This window comes from Melospiza georgiana, chromosome 10 (assembly GCF_028018845.1).
Source record: "Melospiza georgiana isolate bMelGeo1 chromosome 10, bMelGeo1.pri, whole genome shotgun sequence".
In the NCBI taxonomy this organism is placed as follows: Eukaryota; Metazoa; Chordata; class Aves; order Passeriformes; family Passerellidae; genus Melospiza; species Melospiza georgiana.
Window position 1 is genome coordinate 10,427,708 of NC_080439.1, and position 17,959 is coordinate 10,445,666.

General features: G+C 41.9%; 1 protein-coding gene across 4 annotated transcripts in view; it reads left to right on the top strand.

Annotated features, from left to right (window-relative positions):
• The window catches only part of LPP (LIM domain containing preferred translocation partner in lipoma), a 200,261-nt gene extending 197,058 nt beyond the window's left edge, over positions 1 to 3,203 (top strand). For all 4 annotated transcript variants that reach the window (XM_058031271.1, XM_058031270.1, XM_058031272.1 and 1 more), the window contains 2 exons: positions 1,222 to 1,342; positions 2,946 to 3,203. In XM_058031271.1, the coding sequence (XP_057887254.1) occupies positions 1,222 to 1,342; positions 2,946 to 3,074 (250 nt within the window). In that variant the 3' untranslated portion in view covers positions 3,075 to 3,203. The remainder of the gene's footprint in view (positions 1 to 1,221; positions 1,343 to 2,945) is intronic.
• Positions 3,204 to 17,959: the final 14,756 nt, after the last annotated feature.

A 17,959-nucleotide genomic window follows, 5' to 3' on the forward strand; every position in this document is an offset into this window, starting at 1 on the left:
CTGGGTGGCAGAGTCAATCCTTACTAGGCATTTTAGAAGAGAAGGGCCTTTGATCTCCTTGTGTTCTGATGTTTGCCATAAGCTTTGCCCTCTGTCACTCCCAGCCCCTGACCCTGGCTCTCATTACATGGCAGCAGATTCTGTGGGTGTAAATTTCCTTTTTTGCAGTCAGAATTTGCAGCCAGGAAACTGGTGTCAGTAGGTTTTTAACTAAAACAGAGAACGATTCACCACAGGCTAAATGTTCCCAAGCCTAGGAGCAGAGGTGGCCACTTCTCATGGGACCTGAGGGGAGCAAAACCAGAGGGAATACAGAACATGGGTGAATTATCCAGAAGGGCATATAGTGAGCAATAGAAGGGAAAAAGAAAGGGCTGTGCTTCTCTTGATCCCTGAGCTGACCCTGATTCAAGTCAGTCTCTTCATGCAGTGAGTTATTGTCACTATACAGTCAGACTGACTGGAAGAGAGAACACTGGGGTCTCTGCACCCAGACCTGTTCCCTTTTAAGCCTGGACAACACCCTGTTGGATAACTGAGTAGGTTTTAGCTAGAAGATGCAGCAAGTCAGAATTGCCCTGATGCTTCTTGTCTGAGAGTGAGCACAGCCAGAAATGTGCTTCTGTGTGCATAAGTGGGTAAGATGGCTTGAAAGTTTAAAGTGGGTGACATAAACCTCAACAAATTAGTGTTAGTGCAAGGCAGTTTTTTTTACCATTTCTTTTCAGACTTTTAAACTATTAGTTCCAATCTCCAAATTTTAATAGTTTGATTTTTATTTTCAAGAGATGCTCTTGAAGCAGATTCTGGTCATCTTTCTAACCATAGGATTTGCATGGATTTTCTTAGAGGCTGAGAGTTCTGGCAATGCATAGGTGCCACAATTGAGGGTCATTCAACAGGCACTTTAGTTGTTAATTAGGGCAGGCAAAATGCTCTGCTGTCTGTCAGAAGTTCTATAAGTCCTCTCCTTATAAATGTGCTTTAATATCCTACATGCCTGAAATTGCCTTGTAAGACTAAAGTGCTCCTGCCTGGTTTTTTCCAAGGAAGGAGCTGTGCAGAGCTCCAGCCTGTGTTGTGTGTGCACATACGTGTGTGTGTGTGTGTGTGTGTGCGCACGCGTCGGTGCAAATTCACACATTTCTAGCTGGCTGGTCCAGTTAACAAAAACTTTTGCTCCAAGTTTGAAGATGACTGTGCTTGTCTGTTGCTCCTCAGGAAATTTGCCCCGAGATGTTCTGTGTGTAAGGAGCCCATCATGCCAGCCCCGGGACAGGAGGAGACCGTGCGCATTGTTGCCCTGGATCGTGACTTCCATGTGCAGTGCTACCGGTGCGAGGTTGGTATTCCAGGCACAGCAGGGACAGAAAGCAGGTTAAGCATGGCTTAACTTCATCACCACCTGACATTGCCCACACACCAGGCATACCCTGTTGTAACACTGGCTCTACAATCAAATTACTTCATTGACTTCAGCAAGCCAGGAATTTTTCCTCATTTATATTCGCGCAAATGAGAGGAAAATCAGGTCCCTTGTTTATAACAGGTTCATTAGAAGAGCAAAAGAATGTGACTCAGGCAATTAGGTCTTAATACTGGAGAACTTAATAAATTATAGCCTGGACACAAATGTAGCTCATCTTTATGTTCTTAAAATGAAAGCTAATGCATGTTAGGATTTGAGCAAGATTGTACAGGAAACTCAGCATATGGCTCTGGGTTGAAGAATTTTAATGGACACATAAACATGATCATTCTTGTTTTGTGCAATGCTTTTTATGCTACTTTTCCTGTTCAGTTTCATTACACACTTCATGTAATTTTGATGGTAAGAGTCTGAAGACAGAGAATAAAAATCACCTTAAAGCAATTAGCATGTGGGAACAGCTGTGTTAGGGAACCTTCAAGAATTCTTCAGTGCTAGTGTTACTTGTTGGATAATATATCAGCCAGATGGCAGGGTAAGAAAATGAGACCAAATATATTTCTTATTGCAGTTGCAGGTTTTAATAACCTTAATTGGAAAGAAGGATGGACTAAGGTTTAAAGGTCTAGGCTGAAACTTGAGGCATCTGGTCCAATTCTCAATCTGACCTTGGCTTTCAGGGTACTTACCAGCCCATTACTTAGGCCCATTATTTTTTAAGATGCTGGGGCATTCTTACACTAAATTTTGTAGAGCCTAATTCATCATACAGCATGTCCCCATGCTGGTTGCTGAGATACCCAGGCTTTCACACACATGGATCCATCAGCAGTCCTGGGCTGAGCAATTGCTTGATCACAAAGTGTGGGGTAATTCCCAACTTTCTTAGCAGCTTCCTTAAAGCTTATAGGCTGAGGTCTCTGGAGCAGGTTTGGGGGCCTTGGAGTGGGGTTTCCATGTTCCTGTCTGACATCCTCCTTTTTGCCATAACCTTTTTGGCCAGTTGTAATGCAAACACTGGTGACAGTTCTGGTAGGGGAGACAGGAAGGGATTTTGCTTGGCTGCCACTCCTGGAATGGAGGCTGTAACTTCATGGCATTAACTGTTCCAAAGGAGATTACCTATAGTTAGATATTGGTACTAAACTTTTTCTCAGTGATGCTTCTTTTTTTGTCCTTTTTTTGAATTAATAAATATGTGCTTTAGTTTGATGTTTCTCCAATGCTAAAAACCTTTGCTTCCTCAGAAATGTGAAGGGAATAATCTCCTTTTATTTTCAATTGGATTAAATTCAGCAGGGAGCTTGGGAACCCATCTTCTCTGCAGCATTGTCTCTTATCAGAAAATGGCTTAATCGTAAAAGACATCACGTACCTCAGCTTCATGCTTTGCACTGACTCAGGCTGGATCCTGTTACAAGGTGGAGAGTGAGGAGAGTTTCTTTGACTAATAGATTCTTTGCTTAATCTTGTTCTTTCTTATTTACTTTGCTCTTCCTGTTCACTTATTTCCTAGGACTGTGGTGGCCTCCTGTCTGAAGGGGACAATCAGGGCTGTTACCCTCTGGATGGGCACATCCTCTGCAAGACCTGCAACTCTGCTCGGATCCAGGCTCTGACTGCCAAGGCCAGCACTGATCTCTGAGTATCAACTGTGACCCTCCCCAGGATGCCCATTGGGAGATATTGCACAAGCTTTGCATGATTTCTTTCCAGCCTAGGGTCTGAATCTCTGTTATTGCAAAAAAGAAAAAAAAAAAAAAAAAAAAGAAAAAAAAAAGTAAAACTGGAAGGCCTTGGAACAAGAGGGCAGTTTGAGTGGCCATGTTCAGACTACCCATGACAGGCACCTAATTTAGACACAACTGTCCAGGAGGGCAGTGAGTGAGTCAGAGCATCTGTGCTCTGTGTGCAGCTGATGGAGTTAAGGGTCACAGCACCTAAGTTATCTGCCTGTATAAGGAGGTCTGAACATGGTCCTTACTATGCTTTGATTCCTGTTTCTTAAGAAGTACATGAAGGTAGAGGGTGAAAGATGGCTGAGGTAGTTATTTCTCCCAAGTTATTTTGAGAACCTGAGCAGCTCTCATTGAAGTCATGGGACTTCAATGTCTGCTGATGACTTTAATAGGATCTGTGTCACCAGCAGAAGTAGCTCCACTGTCCTAGAAGATGTGAGAGCAGAGCCAGCATTAACACAAACAGTGCAACTGCAACTGTTCTGCAGCTGAGTGTAGGTGTGGTCTTGTATCCTTGGGACACAGATTGGTCATTTCTTAGGCCCTTACTTGTCTCCATTCCCTTCCAGTTCAATAGTGTTTTTCTTTTACTCATGAAAGTCTACTTAGCTATTGCATAAATTTATTCAGTAGTGATGCTTCCAATTCACAATGTATGAGCAATCACAAAAGATGTGAGCTTGCACACACTACACACACCACACACTACATACAACATGCTTTTGATTTACCAGAGGCATAAGCCAGTCATGTCCCTTGAGAAGATATTTAAGGGATGTGGGGCTGGAAACACATTTCTGAAATCCCAGTGGTTAAAAAAAGATTAAAATGACTACATAGAACTGCAGTGCAAAGCGATGCTCAAAAAAATCTTACACCACTCTCTCATAGAGCCCATTCTAGTAGGGCCACTGGCAGTGTTGGTCTCTGGGTAGACATTCAACCAATAAAGTCTTTTTCCATCTCCTGTTATTGCAGTGGGAGGATTTTCCTTCAACAGTAACAGGGATTGAATCAGGCTTTGGGATGATACACATTTCTCTGATGTTAACACATGTGATTTGTATTTTTCAATTTAAAAAATCAGGTCTTGTTTCAACAACAGCAAAAAAATCATCATAAATACATGTTCAGTTTTCATCCTAAGAAAGCTAAAGAGGGTATTAAATCCTTCATTATGCCATTCCAGAAAGCAGGCAATTTTTTTCTTCTTCCATTTTCATCCCAGCCACTTTTAACTTGCCTCTGTGAAATCCATGGCAGTAGAGTGCTGGGCCAGCAGCAGCATTTTCATCTTCAGTCCAGAATCAATATATATCCCAAGGTAAATAAAACCTGGGCACAGATAATCCTTTTCTTTCACATGATCATGGGTTTAGGATTTCTTTGGGTTTTTTAGTTTGGTTAATTAAAAACAAATCAAAAAATTAGAAATCCATGGCATTCTGAGCAGCTATAATAGTCTTGTTCATGAAACCCATAATAACTAAGGTGCAAATTACATAGTGAGGGAGTAATTTTCATATCACTGAATTGACATTAATATCTTATTTGCAGATGTAATCAAGGAAAATACCTTTCTTTGCACTTAAATTAAGAAGTAGAACTGAAACAGTCGCAGGCTGATTGACCATAAAAATGACAAAATGTAACTTTTCAAGAGTAACTTTTCAGATCTTTTTTTTCAAGCATCCCACTGAAAAACAGTAAGAATGTGGTGCTTTCCTCTTTGTATCAGGCTTCTGTTACAGAGAATAATTATATCCACTAATGCTGAAAAGTTAGATGAGCTGAACTGATAGGAAACAAAGGAAAAATTGTGATGTGATACTGCAGCTCCTGCATATGGTGCGTTTCTTTTCAGTTTAGCACTAACCTTTCTGGAAGAGCAGTGTGATATTCAGTAGCTTCAGCTGTCTGTGGTAAATTCAAATACAGAAATACCAGTCTGAAACCTCCATTCCTTACATGGTTTATATGTTGGCAAACTTCACCAGTGTCAGGGAAGTTTCCCAAAATTCTCAGCTTGAAATGAATCCTTCTTTGTAGAAGGGTGGCATCATTGAGCAGAAGTCTTCCTTTACCACCATAGGAGCTGTGCTGAAGCAGTTTGACTTTTTATACTGGATTTCTACCCTGGCCTGCTAAAATGTTACTGCCTCAGACATAAACAGATTTTTTGGCACCCCGGCTCCCACCAGGTCCCACCTGGGCTTCTGCCCCCTGAACCGTGGCATGTAAGGTCTTTCTGAGCTCGCTTCTTGACACACAGTCCGCACCACCACCAGTCCAAAAAACCTTGCAAATACTGAGCAAATCTAGTTTGAACTAACCCTGCAAAAACAGGGGAGGTCAGTGCTGGGATGCAAGCACAGGTGGTAAATGTGATGCATTTGGGTGCAGAATGAGCCATTCATTAGGCAGAAAACATAGCTCTGATCTTCCTTACTCTTGTGAGTGTTAAATCAAGTGGTTGATGAGACTCTCAAGCTCCTGTGCCTTCCAGCAGAATGTGGCCTAGACTAAGGACTGGAGCTCAGAGCCTTTGGGCTTTTTATGGCCGTGCCATAGGCTGGACTGGAGCAAGTCATATGGCTCCTTGTCTTCTGCCCTCTGCATGAGAGAGCTTCTTTGCAGTTTCCCAGAGACATTATGGGGAATAAACTAGTCACAGACTAGCACAAACTAGTGATTTCTGGAGCTCTATTTTCTCTTTCCAGAAAAGTTTGCTGGTATGTAGGCCTGGGATTCCAGCCCATTGCAATGCACGCGGCCAGCCAGGAGATCCAGCTCTGAATCCTCTCTGTTATGAGAGTGCTGTGGTGAGTTGGGCTGGCATGCAGGGAGGTGAGAGCCAAACTTTTCAAGCATTAAATACTTCGTGGATGAAATATGATTGACAAAGATTGAACAGTGTTGATGTTTGAGGTGCTGTGGCTGGTTTCTAGACCTGACACATCTGTGCAAAGGTACTATGATGGGGGTTTTTTCATCCCTAGACACCAAAACCGTCTGCCCATTGGAAGGAGGGAGTGTCTAAAACCCTCTTCTTTATTCTGTGTGGTTTTGTTTTCCAAAATTGCTATAAATATATTTGAAAGATATTGTATCACAGAGGCTCTCATCACCCACATGTATATGGAAATCTCCCTGCTGATGCTTCAGGATTTAATAAGAAATGCTGGTGGGATTTATCTCAATTGCACTGCAATTAAGAACCACTGGGATATGGCTTCATCACAATATTTATCACATACTTATAATATATCATGTTTATCTGTTCCAAAGAAGGAGTCTTTTTGCCAAAGAGACATTGCTTTTTTCATTGGACCTTCCTAGCCATGACAAAAATTCACATCATCTGTGGCTGTGGTAATGTCCAAACTGTTCCTTTCAGAAAGAATTGGAAGATCACCCCAACATTACTGTTCAAGTCTGCAGTTTCTGCTTATGCTGCTTTGTCTTTGTCTAGCATTTGTTGGCAAGTGGGGCCTGATCCCATGATTTCTGTGGCCAGACAGGGCCCAGGATCAGGTTCTAATTTAGCAAAATATTTATGTCCCTGGGGTTTGTTTAAGTGCAGACTTAAAGCCATGGCGTGGTGTGACATAAGCCATTAATACCAGACTGGTTCTTTATCCCCTGATCATACAGGTTTGATCTGGGTAGGATGTGGGCACGGTTAAATTTCTGTCAAATTATCCAGAAGACAGAAAATGGCTCCTGTGTCATCCTTATGCCAACTGCAGGAGAACACCACAGCTGATCAAATGTACCATTTGGATGACAGGAGGTTGAGTTGTCAAAAGATGAGTGCTTTGTGTTGGGTGGTTGTGGCATCTTCCATATGTCACAAGTAGCCCTACAGCCAGATTTACTGTGTCTTTGAGCAATGGCTTTAAAACTCTCTACTTAAACTTTCTCCAGGAGATTGGGTTGCCTTGGTTACAGCCCAATCCTTAAGCACATCCCCAAGGCTAACACTAGTATTTTGTGAATGTGATCGTTTTATTGTCACATATTTTATCCATTGAACATTGCTTTTAAAAACAGAAATCCACACCAATTCTTTAGCCTATCAGATAACACACTTTTAATTTTGGTTTTGGGAGAGGTTTTAATATTTTAATTCTTAGATTTTTATCATGGCTGCAAAACACTTGAGTAATGACTTAATCATAGAGGTGTGGGAGTACCAAAGTGTTTGTCACTCTACATAATAGTGTTCATCCTGATAGCAGGAGTGAGGTTTTAACAAAACACAGGCCTTAAGTTGACTTTCTGCCTATCAGCAAAATGTGCCTGAGAAGAATGAAGAAAAAGTGTCTTTAAAGAAATGGTGGTTGTTAAAGAGAATATGCAACAAGTCTGAAATCTCTTTGGACCTGTTATGGCTGCTGCCTGGCTTAGGTTTGATAAATGCTGGTTCCTTTTGATTTTGGGAAAGTCTGGAAGGCAGGGGATAACAGGACCCTAGAGAAGGTTCTTGGGAGAAATCCCATGTCAAGGATAAATGTTGGATACCTGGTGCTTGAGCTGAGTGGCTCAGAAAGGGTTTGAGTTGCTGGCTGGTGTCTGATGGTGTCTGGTTCCTGCAGTGGGGTCACAGTGGTGATTTGCTGTTTGTTCAGCAGCCTGGGCGGACAACACCTCACACAGGTTCAGTGCTGCAAGCTGGGGCTCCTGGAGAGGGGTGCTGAACCATCCCACTGTGGTGAAATTCCCATGAGAAAACATCAGCAATGGTAACTGAGGGTTTGTTGTGGAAGGAGGGTAGGAACTGCTCCATAACCTAGAGGTTAGTAAAATACAGACCAAGAGAGCTGTGATAACACTATTTCCAGTTAGAGCTGGTTAGAGCAATTTTTACACTAAATTATGTGATAGTAGAAGGGCAATTTTTTTAATGAGAAGTTCTCTCTTTTGGCAATGTTACCCACAACATTTTTGGGGGTTGTTTTTGCTGTTATGATTAAAATTATACTGAATTTTTTATCTAAATAAATTTCAGAATTGTTAGCAAATATTTTTATTTTTCAAAGACCCATGTCTTCTTTTGCAGTTGTTTGTAGTTCTTGGGTTTCTTCTGCTGGTAAATTAAAGTTTCTGTTACAATTTTGAAAACTTTTTTAGGATAAAAATACTTCTTAAAACCAAGCAAATGTTGTTAGGAAATGGTTCAGTATTGGACCTGGTGAAATTAAAAAAAAAGCTTTGAAACTTTTTACGAGATTTTTTTTTTCCTATTTTTAACTAGTTTTGCTAATTTTGAAGTCACTGTTTCCTTTGTTAGAACAATCCAAGTAATGTGACTCTTAAAATAACAGTGTTACTTCTGTTGGATTCATTTATCTTATCCATCTTAAAGCCATGGAGTGGCTGGCTATAGGGACTGCCAGTGTCTTTTTCTGTGGCAGCTGCAATTTTCTTATTTGTACTTGGGGTCTTTTTGTCTTTGGTTTTTCCCCTGAAATTACTGAAGAATATAGGCACATTATGGCAACTGCCATGAAAATCAAGAGATACTGATTGAATTTAATCTCCTTTCTGGGCTTGGGAATGGCATTTTTCCTTCAACATTTCTAGAAATATTACCTGTCTCCCTCAGCATTTCAGATTTGAAGTTGCAACAGTTGGTTGCCCAGTTGGCATTTGGAGCCTGAGAGAGAACAGACTTTAGACATGTGAAATTATAACATTCATCCAGGATCTGAAAATCTAAGAGAAAAAGCACAGCCTCAATAAGTTTCCTGGTGGACACTGAGGAGCAGCTCTCACTTCAGCCTGGAAATTTTCTGCTGTGGTCTCAAAAAAGCTAAGTTGCACCCTTGCAGAGCAGTCTGGCATACACACACACGTCAGGTGTTTGTGGGGCTGTAACTGAGCAGAAATCCAGGCTGCAGTATTGACTGTTGCTACTTACAGTGCACTGGGCTTCACTCCTGACTACGTGTCCCTGGTCCCTTCGGCTTCGTGTAACATGTGGAAGCACTGGGTTTGTCACGGGTAGCAAGAGCATCCAGTTAAAACCTTTTTCTTTTTTTTTTTTTTTTTTAATTTTGCTATTTGTCCAGTATTGTTATCCTACTTAGATGTTTTAGAAAATGAGGAAGGAGACAGAAGCCCCAGTGGTGGCATTACCTTTACATTTCCAGGGGTTAGAGTCCTTCCCCAGGAACATCACACTTGGGGTGCCTCTGCTTTCCTGCCTCTGCCTCCCCTTGTCCACAAGCCTCTCTTACCCACTTTTTCCATGTCCTCAATGTGCACTCGTCTTTGCAGTAAAGATGGTTTCTTACTTACTTCACCGAGGTATTGTGAGTCTTAGCTAGTAGTTGGAAAAACTTGTTCAGATCTTTAATCAAGTAGTTTTGTGCATCCTTAGTATCAGTGGCCTGCCATATGGATATCAAAGAAAATTGTTATAATTATTGCTTTTGAAATGATTATGAAATTGTGCCTTACTTTTTCAGTCATATTTAACCATGTAATTTAGAACCACATGATTGCAGGGATTTACCATGAAGAAATATGTTTGAAGGATAGTTTGTTTTTTAAATATTTTTTTCCTCAAAAATGATTTTATTAGCTTTTCCTCTTTTATTTTTTTTCCTCCAGTTATATTCCTTTAATATGTTTGTGTAAAAGGGCAGCCAGAATTTGCATTCGTGAGAGACAGAAGATTTTATTTGGTCTTGTATGTAGAGCTTTCATTTTCTTTTATGTTCCTTCAGGAAAATTCCTCTCTCCCCAATTACCCATACTGAGATGTCTTTAAATGCAGGCTGACCAGTAAGGGTTTTTTGTTGCTGTTTAATTTAGTGTGTGGTTTGCTTTGTGGTTGTGGTTTTTATTTTAATTAACCAGATATCGGGTGCTGGAGAAGCATTGCACATTAATGCAGAACCTGAATGCTAATTTTCACAGAAAAGACAAAATTAGAGTCTTTCCCTGTCTCCAGTGCAGTTTTGTTACTGCTCTGTGTACAACACTAATATTAAGCCAGACTGTAAAAGCTAAATACTCAGAGTGACCTACTTCCATTCACCAGCAAGAATCCTTTGTCAGCTGACTCCTGTTTGTTTGTTCATTTTTAAATGTCGGATTACAGAACGAGCATCTACTAAAGATGAAAGAAAACAGTGTTTTCATGTGCAGGAAATTTGGGGTTGCAGCAACAGAACATTTTCTTTGTGAATTTGGATGTCATGGTGTTTTAAGCTCCTGCCTGGAGCCTAAATCAATTTGGCCTCTCATCCAGTTCATCTAACTGGTGCTCCTAAAAGGCTGCAGCCCTGCAAAAGCTCATGCAGCATTTTTGGCTGCCTTCCCTTGTTCCCATTTGGTACATATTTGCACAATTTAACTGAGCTTTTCTTTCTGCTGAAGGTCAGATGCAAGCGATACGAAACACTAAACTTTATAAACAAGCAAAACCATTTCAACCACAGCATTTTGGACTAGAATGGATTTTTAGGTGGCGCACTGTCTGCTGGCCTTTGGAGAGGGGATCCTGAGACTGCATTGGACTGGAACAAGAGGCAAAGCCACAAGCCTTGTTTTTTTTAATAAACTACTTACTGTAATCCAGCTACACAGTTTCAGCCTCACACTTCAGAAGAAGCTTCCAGTAGCTATGCACGTACAGGCACTTTCTCTCTTGCAGAAAGTGAAACTTTCCCAACCAGAGTAAATTTAACCTATTGCATAAGATGCTGGAAGTTGGTTGTTTTTTTATTTTCCTTGGGAGTCTCACTGTAACCTCTGTGTGCAGAGGATGAATAGCTTTTCTTTTTCCCCCTCTTTATTTTTTTTTTCTGACAAGATTAGATGCTGCATATTGATGAGCTAGCATTTCAAAGGTCCGTGGGGCTTTGGAACATATTAAGAATCTCTGAAGTTTAATATTCACCATGTTTTAAATATTCAGAAGGAAAAATCTGCATAAAATGGCTTTTGATAAATACATTCTAGGGATTCTTTCTTTCTCTCTTACACAAGCATTGTGGGGATTGTGGCCGTGCCAGTTTTGTTCCAAAGTCTTTTTCTTCAGCGTTTCAGGATCATTTTGATCCCATTTGTATGCCCAGTACCAGTCCTGAAGTCTGTTACAGTTTCTACTGGGACTGTAAGGCAGGCAGGTGGATGTGACCAAGAAAAAGACTCAGCCGAGCATTGCATCTCCTGAACACCTGCATCGAGGCTCCTCCTGATGACAGCTGGGCACATCCAGCCCTTTTCTGTGCCTGCTTCTTGTGATAGGGTCGGGATCAGCCCAGTGGTCATACCCAGATGAGACCTTTCTGCAAAGGTGCTCTATACCCATGGGGTTTTGAGACTGGGAAGGGCAAAATCCTGGGTGCAGGAGCAAAGTAAAGTGTCATTTGATGGGTCTCAGATCTCACAGGGCACTCTCCCCTTCCTTGGAAGTCTCTTTGGTGAGAATCTCAGCAATAAAAAAGTGCCTTTAGGAGAAGTCCTCCCCTGGGCATGCTCTGTTTCTCATGCTCTTGAAAATCTGATTCAAGCTTTAGATGAGGAGGATGAGTTGCTGGCTGCAAAGGAGCAGCTGTTTTGCTGTATTATCAACCCATGTGCCATGGTACATGCCAGGGTGTTGCAGGACAGTGCTTTGGTCCCTCTCACACCCAGCCTTGACTTTGTCACACCAGTCCCTGTCGAATCAGTGCCTGGTGTTTGTTCTCAGGACCGCTCTGGCTCAGGCCAAGGGCACCTTGTGCCTCTATGCAAAAGGTGGTGCTTTCAGGTTTTACCTTACAAATAATGCAGCCCTTTCAAACTCACCTTTCTTCTCTTATGTATTCTTGACAGAAGTAGGATTTTAAATATTTCATAGCATTCTTCTTTCTTCTTCCTTTTTGCCAGATGCCTTAAAAACATTGTCAGATTACGATCTGGGGGGGATCAGGATCAGTTTCCTTTCCTTCTTGAGTGCATGGTGTAGGTTTGCAATGAGGGTTTTGTCCTTTTTTCTTTTTTTCTTTTTTTTTTTTTTGTTAGTCTTACAGAACAGATGCCTTCATTTTATGCAGAGAAAGATTGTCTATGATCAGAGCTAATCCAGGATGGCAGGATTGGACCCCTACAGTGAAAGCTAGAAAAGTGATTGCAAAAGTATTCTGTTTCTCCTTATTAATTGCACAGGAAGTTTCCACCAAAGGCTCATGTAGCCCAACTGGCCTATGTAATAAGTAGCAGGGCCTGTAATTACAGTCTGTCTTCTGATCCTATCTGTGCTCTGACTTTCTAGGCACTGCAGTTCTATTTACATCTGCCCCTCTGTCACCATTCTAAATTTTTGATCACTAAATTTTGGTCACTAAGGGAAGGAGAGCACGAGCCGTGAGCTCTGAGAGGTGCAATGAGTATAAACGAGGGAGTCTCCTCCCTCTCAGGTATCCACCTGATTTGGGACGAAGAGCACGAGGAACAGGAGGATTTCACCAGCCATGCAGCAGAGGAAGTGGGCTGCCTGCCAACTGGGTATCTTTCAAGACCTCAGAGTTCTTTATAGGACTGGAAATTTGCACCTTTTACAGGTCTTAAGTAGTGTTCTCTCCTGTGAGATAGTTCATCAGCATTTCTTTGCTCAGAGCTGTTCCTAAAGGATTTGACCTTTTTTCTCTGTAAGATTCAAGGTTTTATGGTTGCAAAGAGATCCTTCCCCATATGGCATGAGGAGGGAGATGGCTGTTGGCATCGAGCAGAAAGCTGTGTTACAAATCCCGGTATCAATGTGCAAAGCAAGAGTAACTTGAGTGGGAGGGGGAAGGCAGTGATTTACACGTGGTTCAGCACCAGGTTCACCAGCTCTGAGCACCAGCCAGCACAGCCTCAAGCTCCCTGGGGTGTCAGTTCTGAGACCTGCAGGAGAATAATGGGCTCCTCATGGGAATGTGTGGCGCTAGTCACTTTGCAGCAATCTCTTGTCTCTTTGGAAACATGCACTAAACTTTGGGTGAAGCTACAGAATGGTGCCCCCCAGACTTTTTCCTCAAGGCAGACTCCCAGTGTTATGTTTGATCAAGAGGAATGAAAGCCATTAGGCAAATACAACACTCTGCAATAAAACCCATTAACAATCTACTATGGATACTTTTAATGTCCATTAAACTGTTAAACAAATTGTCCCTTTTCGACAGCCTGCACTGTTATTTCATTATTTTTACCTGACTTCTGTTTAAAAAATACCCCTCAATTATTTCTTATTTTTTTGTAACTCTGCTTCTAAGAAAGTTGATGCTTTAAAGGAAAAAAAAAACTTAGTTTCAAACATGGGTTTTTCAGGCTTCTAAATTAATAATTTCTACACCTGACCCAGTTCCTGCAGCTGCCAAAAAAGAAAAGAGAAAGCTATTTAAATTTCTCATAGAACCATTTATCTCTTAAAATATGCCAAGGCAATTTGAGGTGGGGGTGGAGACTCAGCTATTTATCTCAGCAGCTTGATTTTTCTCTTTATGTTTCTAACTGTCAGGGGGAAAAAACCGGTAGGAAGCTATTCTTGGGCTATTATTGATGTATTGTGTTGCCATTATGCAGGATGTCTGCTTTGCTATATACGGAAGGACATTAATAATAGCCATCTCCCCTGCCCCCACCCTCGGTTCCTCTTTGGGAAGATATGGTTTAACTGGAGCATCTGCTGTGTTCAAATTGCTGCTCCTTCCTCCCCTTCCCCCAGTTCATTCCCAAACTAGTTTTAGGAACCAGGGCTAAAGGAATAAGGATACATTATTTTTGCCATTTTTCTGCCTACTTCTGTGGTTGCTCCAGGCAAATAATTTCCATGCCCTGTACCTGTCTACCCTTTTCCTTCCCATGTATTTCCCCTGCTTTCATTTTAAGTTCATCAATGCAAAGAAAAAAAACCTTTCTTGCTCTCTTTTTCTCACAAAGGCTGGCTGGCAGAACAGGCTCAGCCACAGACCTCTGATTTGTTATTACCCAGCATTTCATATCCACAAACATCAGTTTCATTATTTCCAATTAGTAGGAAAATGTATTCCCGTTCCCATCCCTCCTAGCCCAGGTTTAAAACATTGTTATGAGACTTTAAAGGGTCCGTCTACTTGTTTAAAGGCTTGGATGGTTGTTTTATTTTTGGAAGCAGAGTGTACAGTGAACAGGAATAGTTTGATGTTTAAAAAATAGCCCCAGTTCAGCATTCCCCCGAAGTGCGGGAAGTCCTGTCTCCACAGGGCTGTGCCAGCAGCGTGACAGCCCAGAGAGCAAAGCCAGCTTGAAAAGGAAAAAGAACTGGCCTGCCCCACTTCATCTGTGAGAAGAGAGAGGTGAAAATAATAACGTGGCAAGAAAATAAAGGGCAGAATTGCTCTGATTTTTTATTTTAATGGCTGTTCCTATGTCTCCTGCTGATTTTGTTCCATAGTAGCTTTGCTTATTCAGCATTTTTTATAATCAAGACCATGTGCTTTTTCAAGGTATCATTATTTTTACTTTTCATTTGTTGAGTTGTAGTCTTGCCCTGGTCCCCATAGGATGTGGAGCCACTTTGGCTTGGGCACTGAATGAAAACAGTAGCTCCGTCTAGGAGTGCTTACCTAGACTTTGGAACCAGCAAATGCAATAAGAATATTTTCCAGTCTGATATAGAGAAATTTTCAGAATAGGAATTCTACACAGCAGGAATGCCTTCACTGGGGGAAATGCTTACATTTCAAAATGAAAGGGAGATGGCCATTCAGTGTAGTTTCTTGTTGCTTTTATAATCTTCTTTGGTGGCATACAAGGAGAAAAATGACACCCTCTGTTTCCTAAACGAAGCCAGAACCCAGCATCTCCTCTGCAAACATTTGCTCCAGCTCCAGCTTTCCACACCGCTGCAGCATGGGAGTGAGGAAGGCCTGCTAAGGGAGCAAGGTCGGCCTCATCCTCTCCACAGCCAGTGCTGCTCCCCATGGTGAGTCTGCGTCCAGCCTAGGGCTTGATCCTGCCTTCCCAGTGGGAGTGTTTGCCAGAATCAGCTGTTTTCTCTTTGCCATTAGCTATGGGATTGTGTGCAATGATGAGGATTTGCAGGGAGGGAGGAGAAGATCCTGTTCCAATTAGGCTGCCTTTGTGCTAATGTTTCATTCAGGGCTGCATGAGATAAGAGCAGTTTGCACTGAAATGCACAGCCGGAGGTTGTAGTTTGAGTTTCAACTGTGTTGAGATGGTACCCATTGAAAATCCAAACTGGAGTTCTTTTTTGCATCTGCCAGTGCTTTACTGACAGCTCTGTGTGGGCTGGAAACCCATTTCAGTTTTGCAAATGGACATTTTGTGCCTTGTCCCTCAAGTCTGATCTAGTTCTTTGCTTTATCCACCTAAAAAGGAATATTTCTAATGTGCCTAAGTAGCTAAGCTCCTGACAAGCATCTGAGCAGAACAACCAGCAAGGTGACAAGTAGGCTATTGACAGAGCTGCCTTTACAAAAAGTAAGTAAAGTATTCCACTTGCTTCACTGTGTGCCTTTTCAGAGACCTGCTGTGCTCCTTTATGGATGGTAGAGAGATGGGAAGTAGGAGGGTGATGGAGAAGTGAGAGGCTAATGATGAGCATCTGTTCTCCATGGGGATAAGCAAAGCAATGGCTTATCCCATTAGTGCAGCTTGTCTTCCTTTGTACACCCTGTTGTCTGGTGGGCAACTGTTCTGTAGCAGAGGTACTTGGGGATATCTCCTCAAACATCTCTTCCTGATCAAAACTCCAGGGTTATTCATATTTGAAGAATTTATTCCCTTAATAATGTCTCTTATAAAATCTACATCATTCATTTTTTATATAATGCTAGAAGAGAGAAAATCTGAAGGTGAACCAAAGTTTGATTGGTGCTACTGTATTAAAAAGGCTGGTATGCTCTCATTTTCAATCCCCAAAATAATGTTTTAGCAAAATTTTCCCTGCTGTGATCAGACAGGAAATGCCAGGTGTATTGGAAATGCAGTGAAGGGAAAGATTTGATGTTTTGATGCTCTGAACTGCACCACTGTGACCTGCTCTACTGTCTCTTTGGAAGGGGAGAACTGAGTATTGGTAGAGGTATGGGCAGAGTCAAGTAATGGCTGGACTTTTATAGTCTTGCTAGAAAGGATCTGCCTTGGTGAGACATCAGCTTCCTTGGTGGGCCTATACTTTTCCATGCCACAGCTTGTGTTTTAGACAGTCAGAAAGCCTGGAAAGCAGCCTCCAGTGCCTTCCCTCTAGTTAGTCAGATGAGAGACCCTGAGTACTAATTCTGCATTTATTGAAGTCACTTTCCAGAAGGGAACAAACAGCAGAGGTTTGTCGTGTTTCAGAGCCCAGTCTCTCATGCTGGCTTCACCTGTGAGCAGATACAAGGGGGTCTGAACCACACATAGGTCATTCCAGAAGGATTCCTCTTGGCTACATGGAGAACCCCCTAAAGGCTGGGAGAATGATTCAGGCCTTTCAGACTGCGAGGAGGAAGTGCCCCCAGGAATGTATTTGCCTTTGTAGCTGCTATGCCTTGGCCTGTCCCTGCCAGTTGCAGACCTGTGGGCTCCGAGGGCTCACCGGGGATGATCTGTACTGGATGTGCTGTAGTTCACAGTGGTTTCAGGTGGTGCTTCAACTTCAGGGTGGTTGTTGGTTTAGCCCATGAGATGGAGAAGGTTCTGTGTTGTTGCCTTTGTTGCAGTGGGGAGGCAGTGTGACTGGCCACTCTCCTCCCTGTCCAGTGTCAGCAGACAGGCTCTCAGTGGTGTGGGCAGCGTCTTCCTTTTAAATGTGAATCACTAGCCTAGGGATCTGGGCAGGGGGAGGCACAAGGAAGCACTTTCTGTATGAGGAATGCTTCTGCTGCACACCCTGTGCCCTCGGATCCTATTGAAGTAACATTACTTGAGCTTTTAGGAGTGGTCTCCTGTCTGTCAGAGCTTGGGGGTATCAGAGTTTTACACCTTGCTGAGCAAAAGCACTACCCAAGTCTGTGAGGGGCCTAATCCTGCTGCCATTGGAATTTTCCCGATTCCTGTGACTTGCTGAGTGCACCTCCTGTGAGCTGCTGAGTAGCCTCCCTTGTCACTGAACCCATCAGGCCACTTGTCTCCCTCACTGACTCCTTCCACAGGGCTTTGAGGGCACTCAGGAAATGCAATCAGCACCTTACAGGATCGATCTGCTAAGCAATAAATGAAGTTTTTTCTCTGGTAACTTGTGTGCATGAATTGAAAAATCATTTATTCCAATTTTGTTCTGAGGACAGATGCAGCATATACACATTTTCTATATTTATAAATATATATAGATATATATATTTTGTTCTCAGCTAGTTACCTCTTCTAAACTGCGATTTTCAGAGCAACCGGCATATATTTTTTATTCAACACGTAAAATTACTTTTTTCAGTAAGAGAATGAAAGCTGTTTTAAGCATGTGTTTTCTGTATTTTTATTATGCATTATCCAATTATATTGAGATGTATTTTCCTCTTTGCTCTGCTCTTTCAGTTGTTATCCTTTTTATCAGTTATGCTTTTCAAATGTTTTGTAAGGGAAAATAAATATGCAAAATCACCAGATGCCTTTTTTCTTTGCAGAAAAAGTATCACAAATGCTTTTTTATTACATTTTACCAATCCAATAAACTTCTTATAAATTTCATTTTTGTTTGCTAGCGTGTGAAATTATTTTTTCAAGTTGAATGGTATTTACTTTCTTCAAGCCTCCACCTGCAATTATGCTTCATATCCTTCACCTTTTTCTCTTTTAGGTTCAAAATTTCATTGTGTGGCTCCTGAGCATA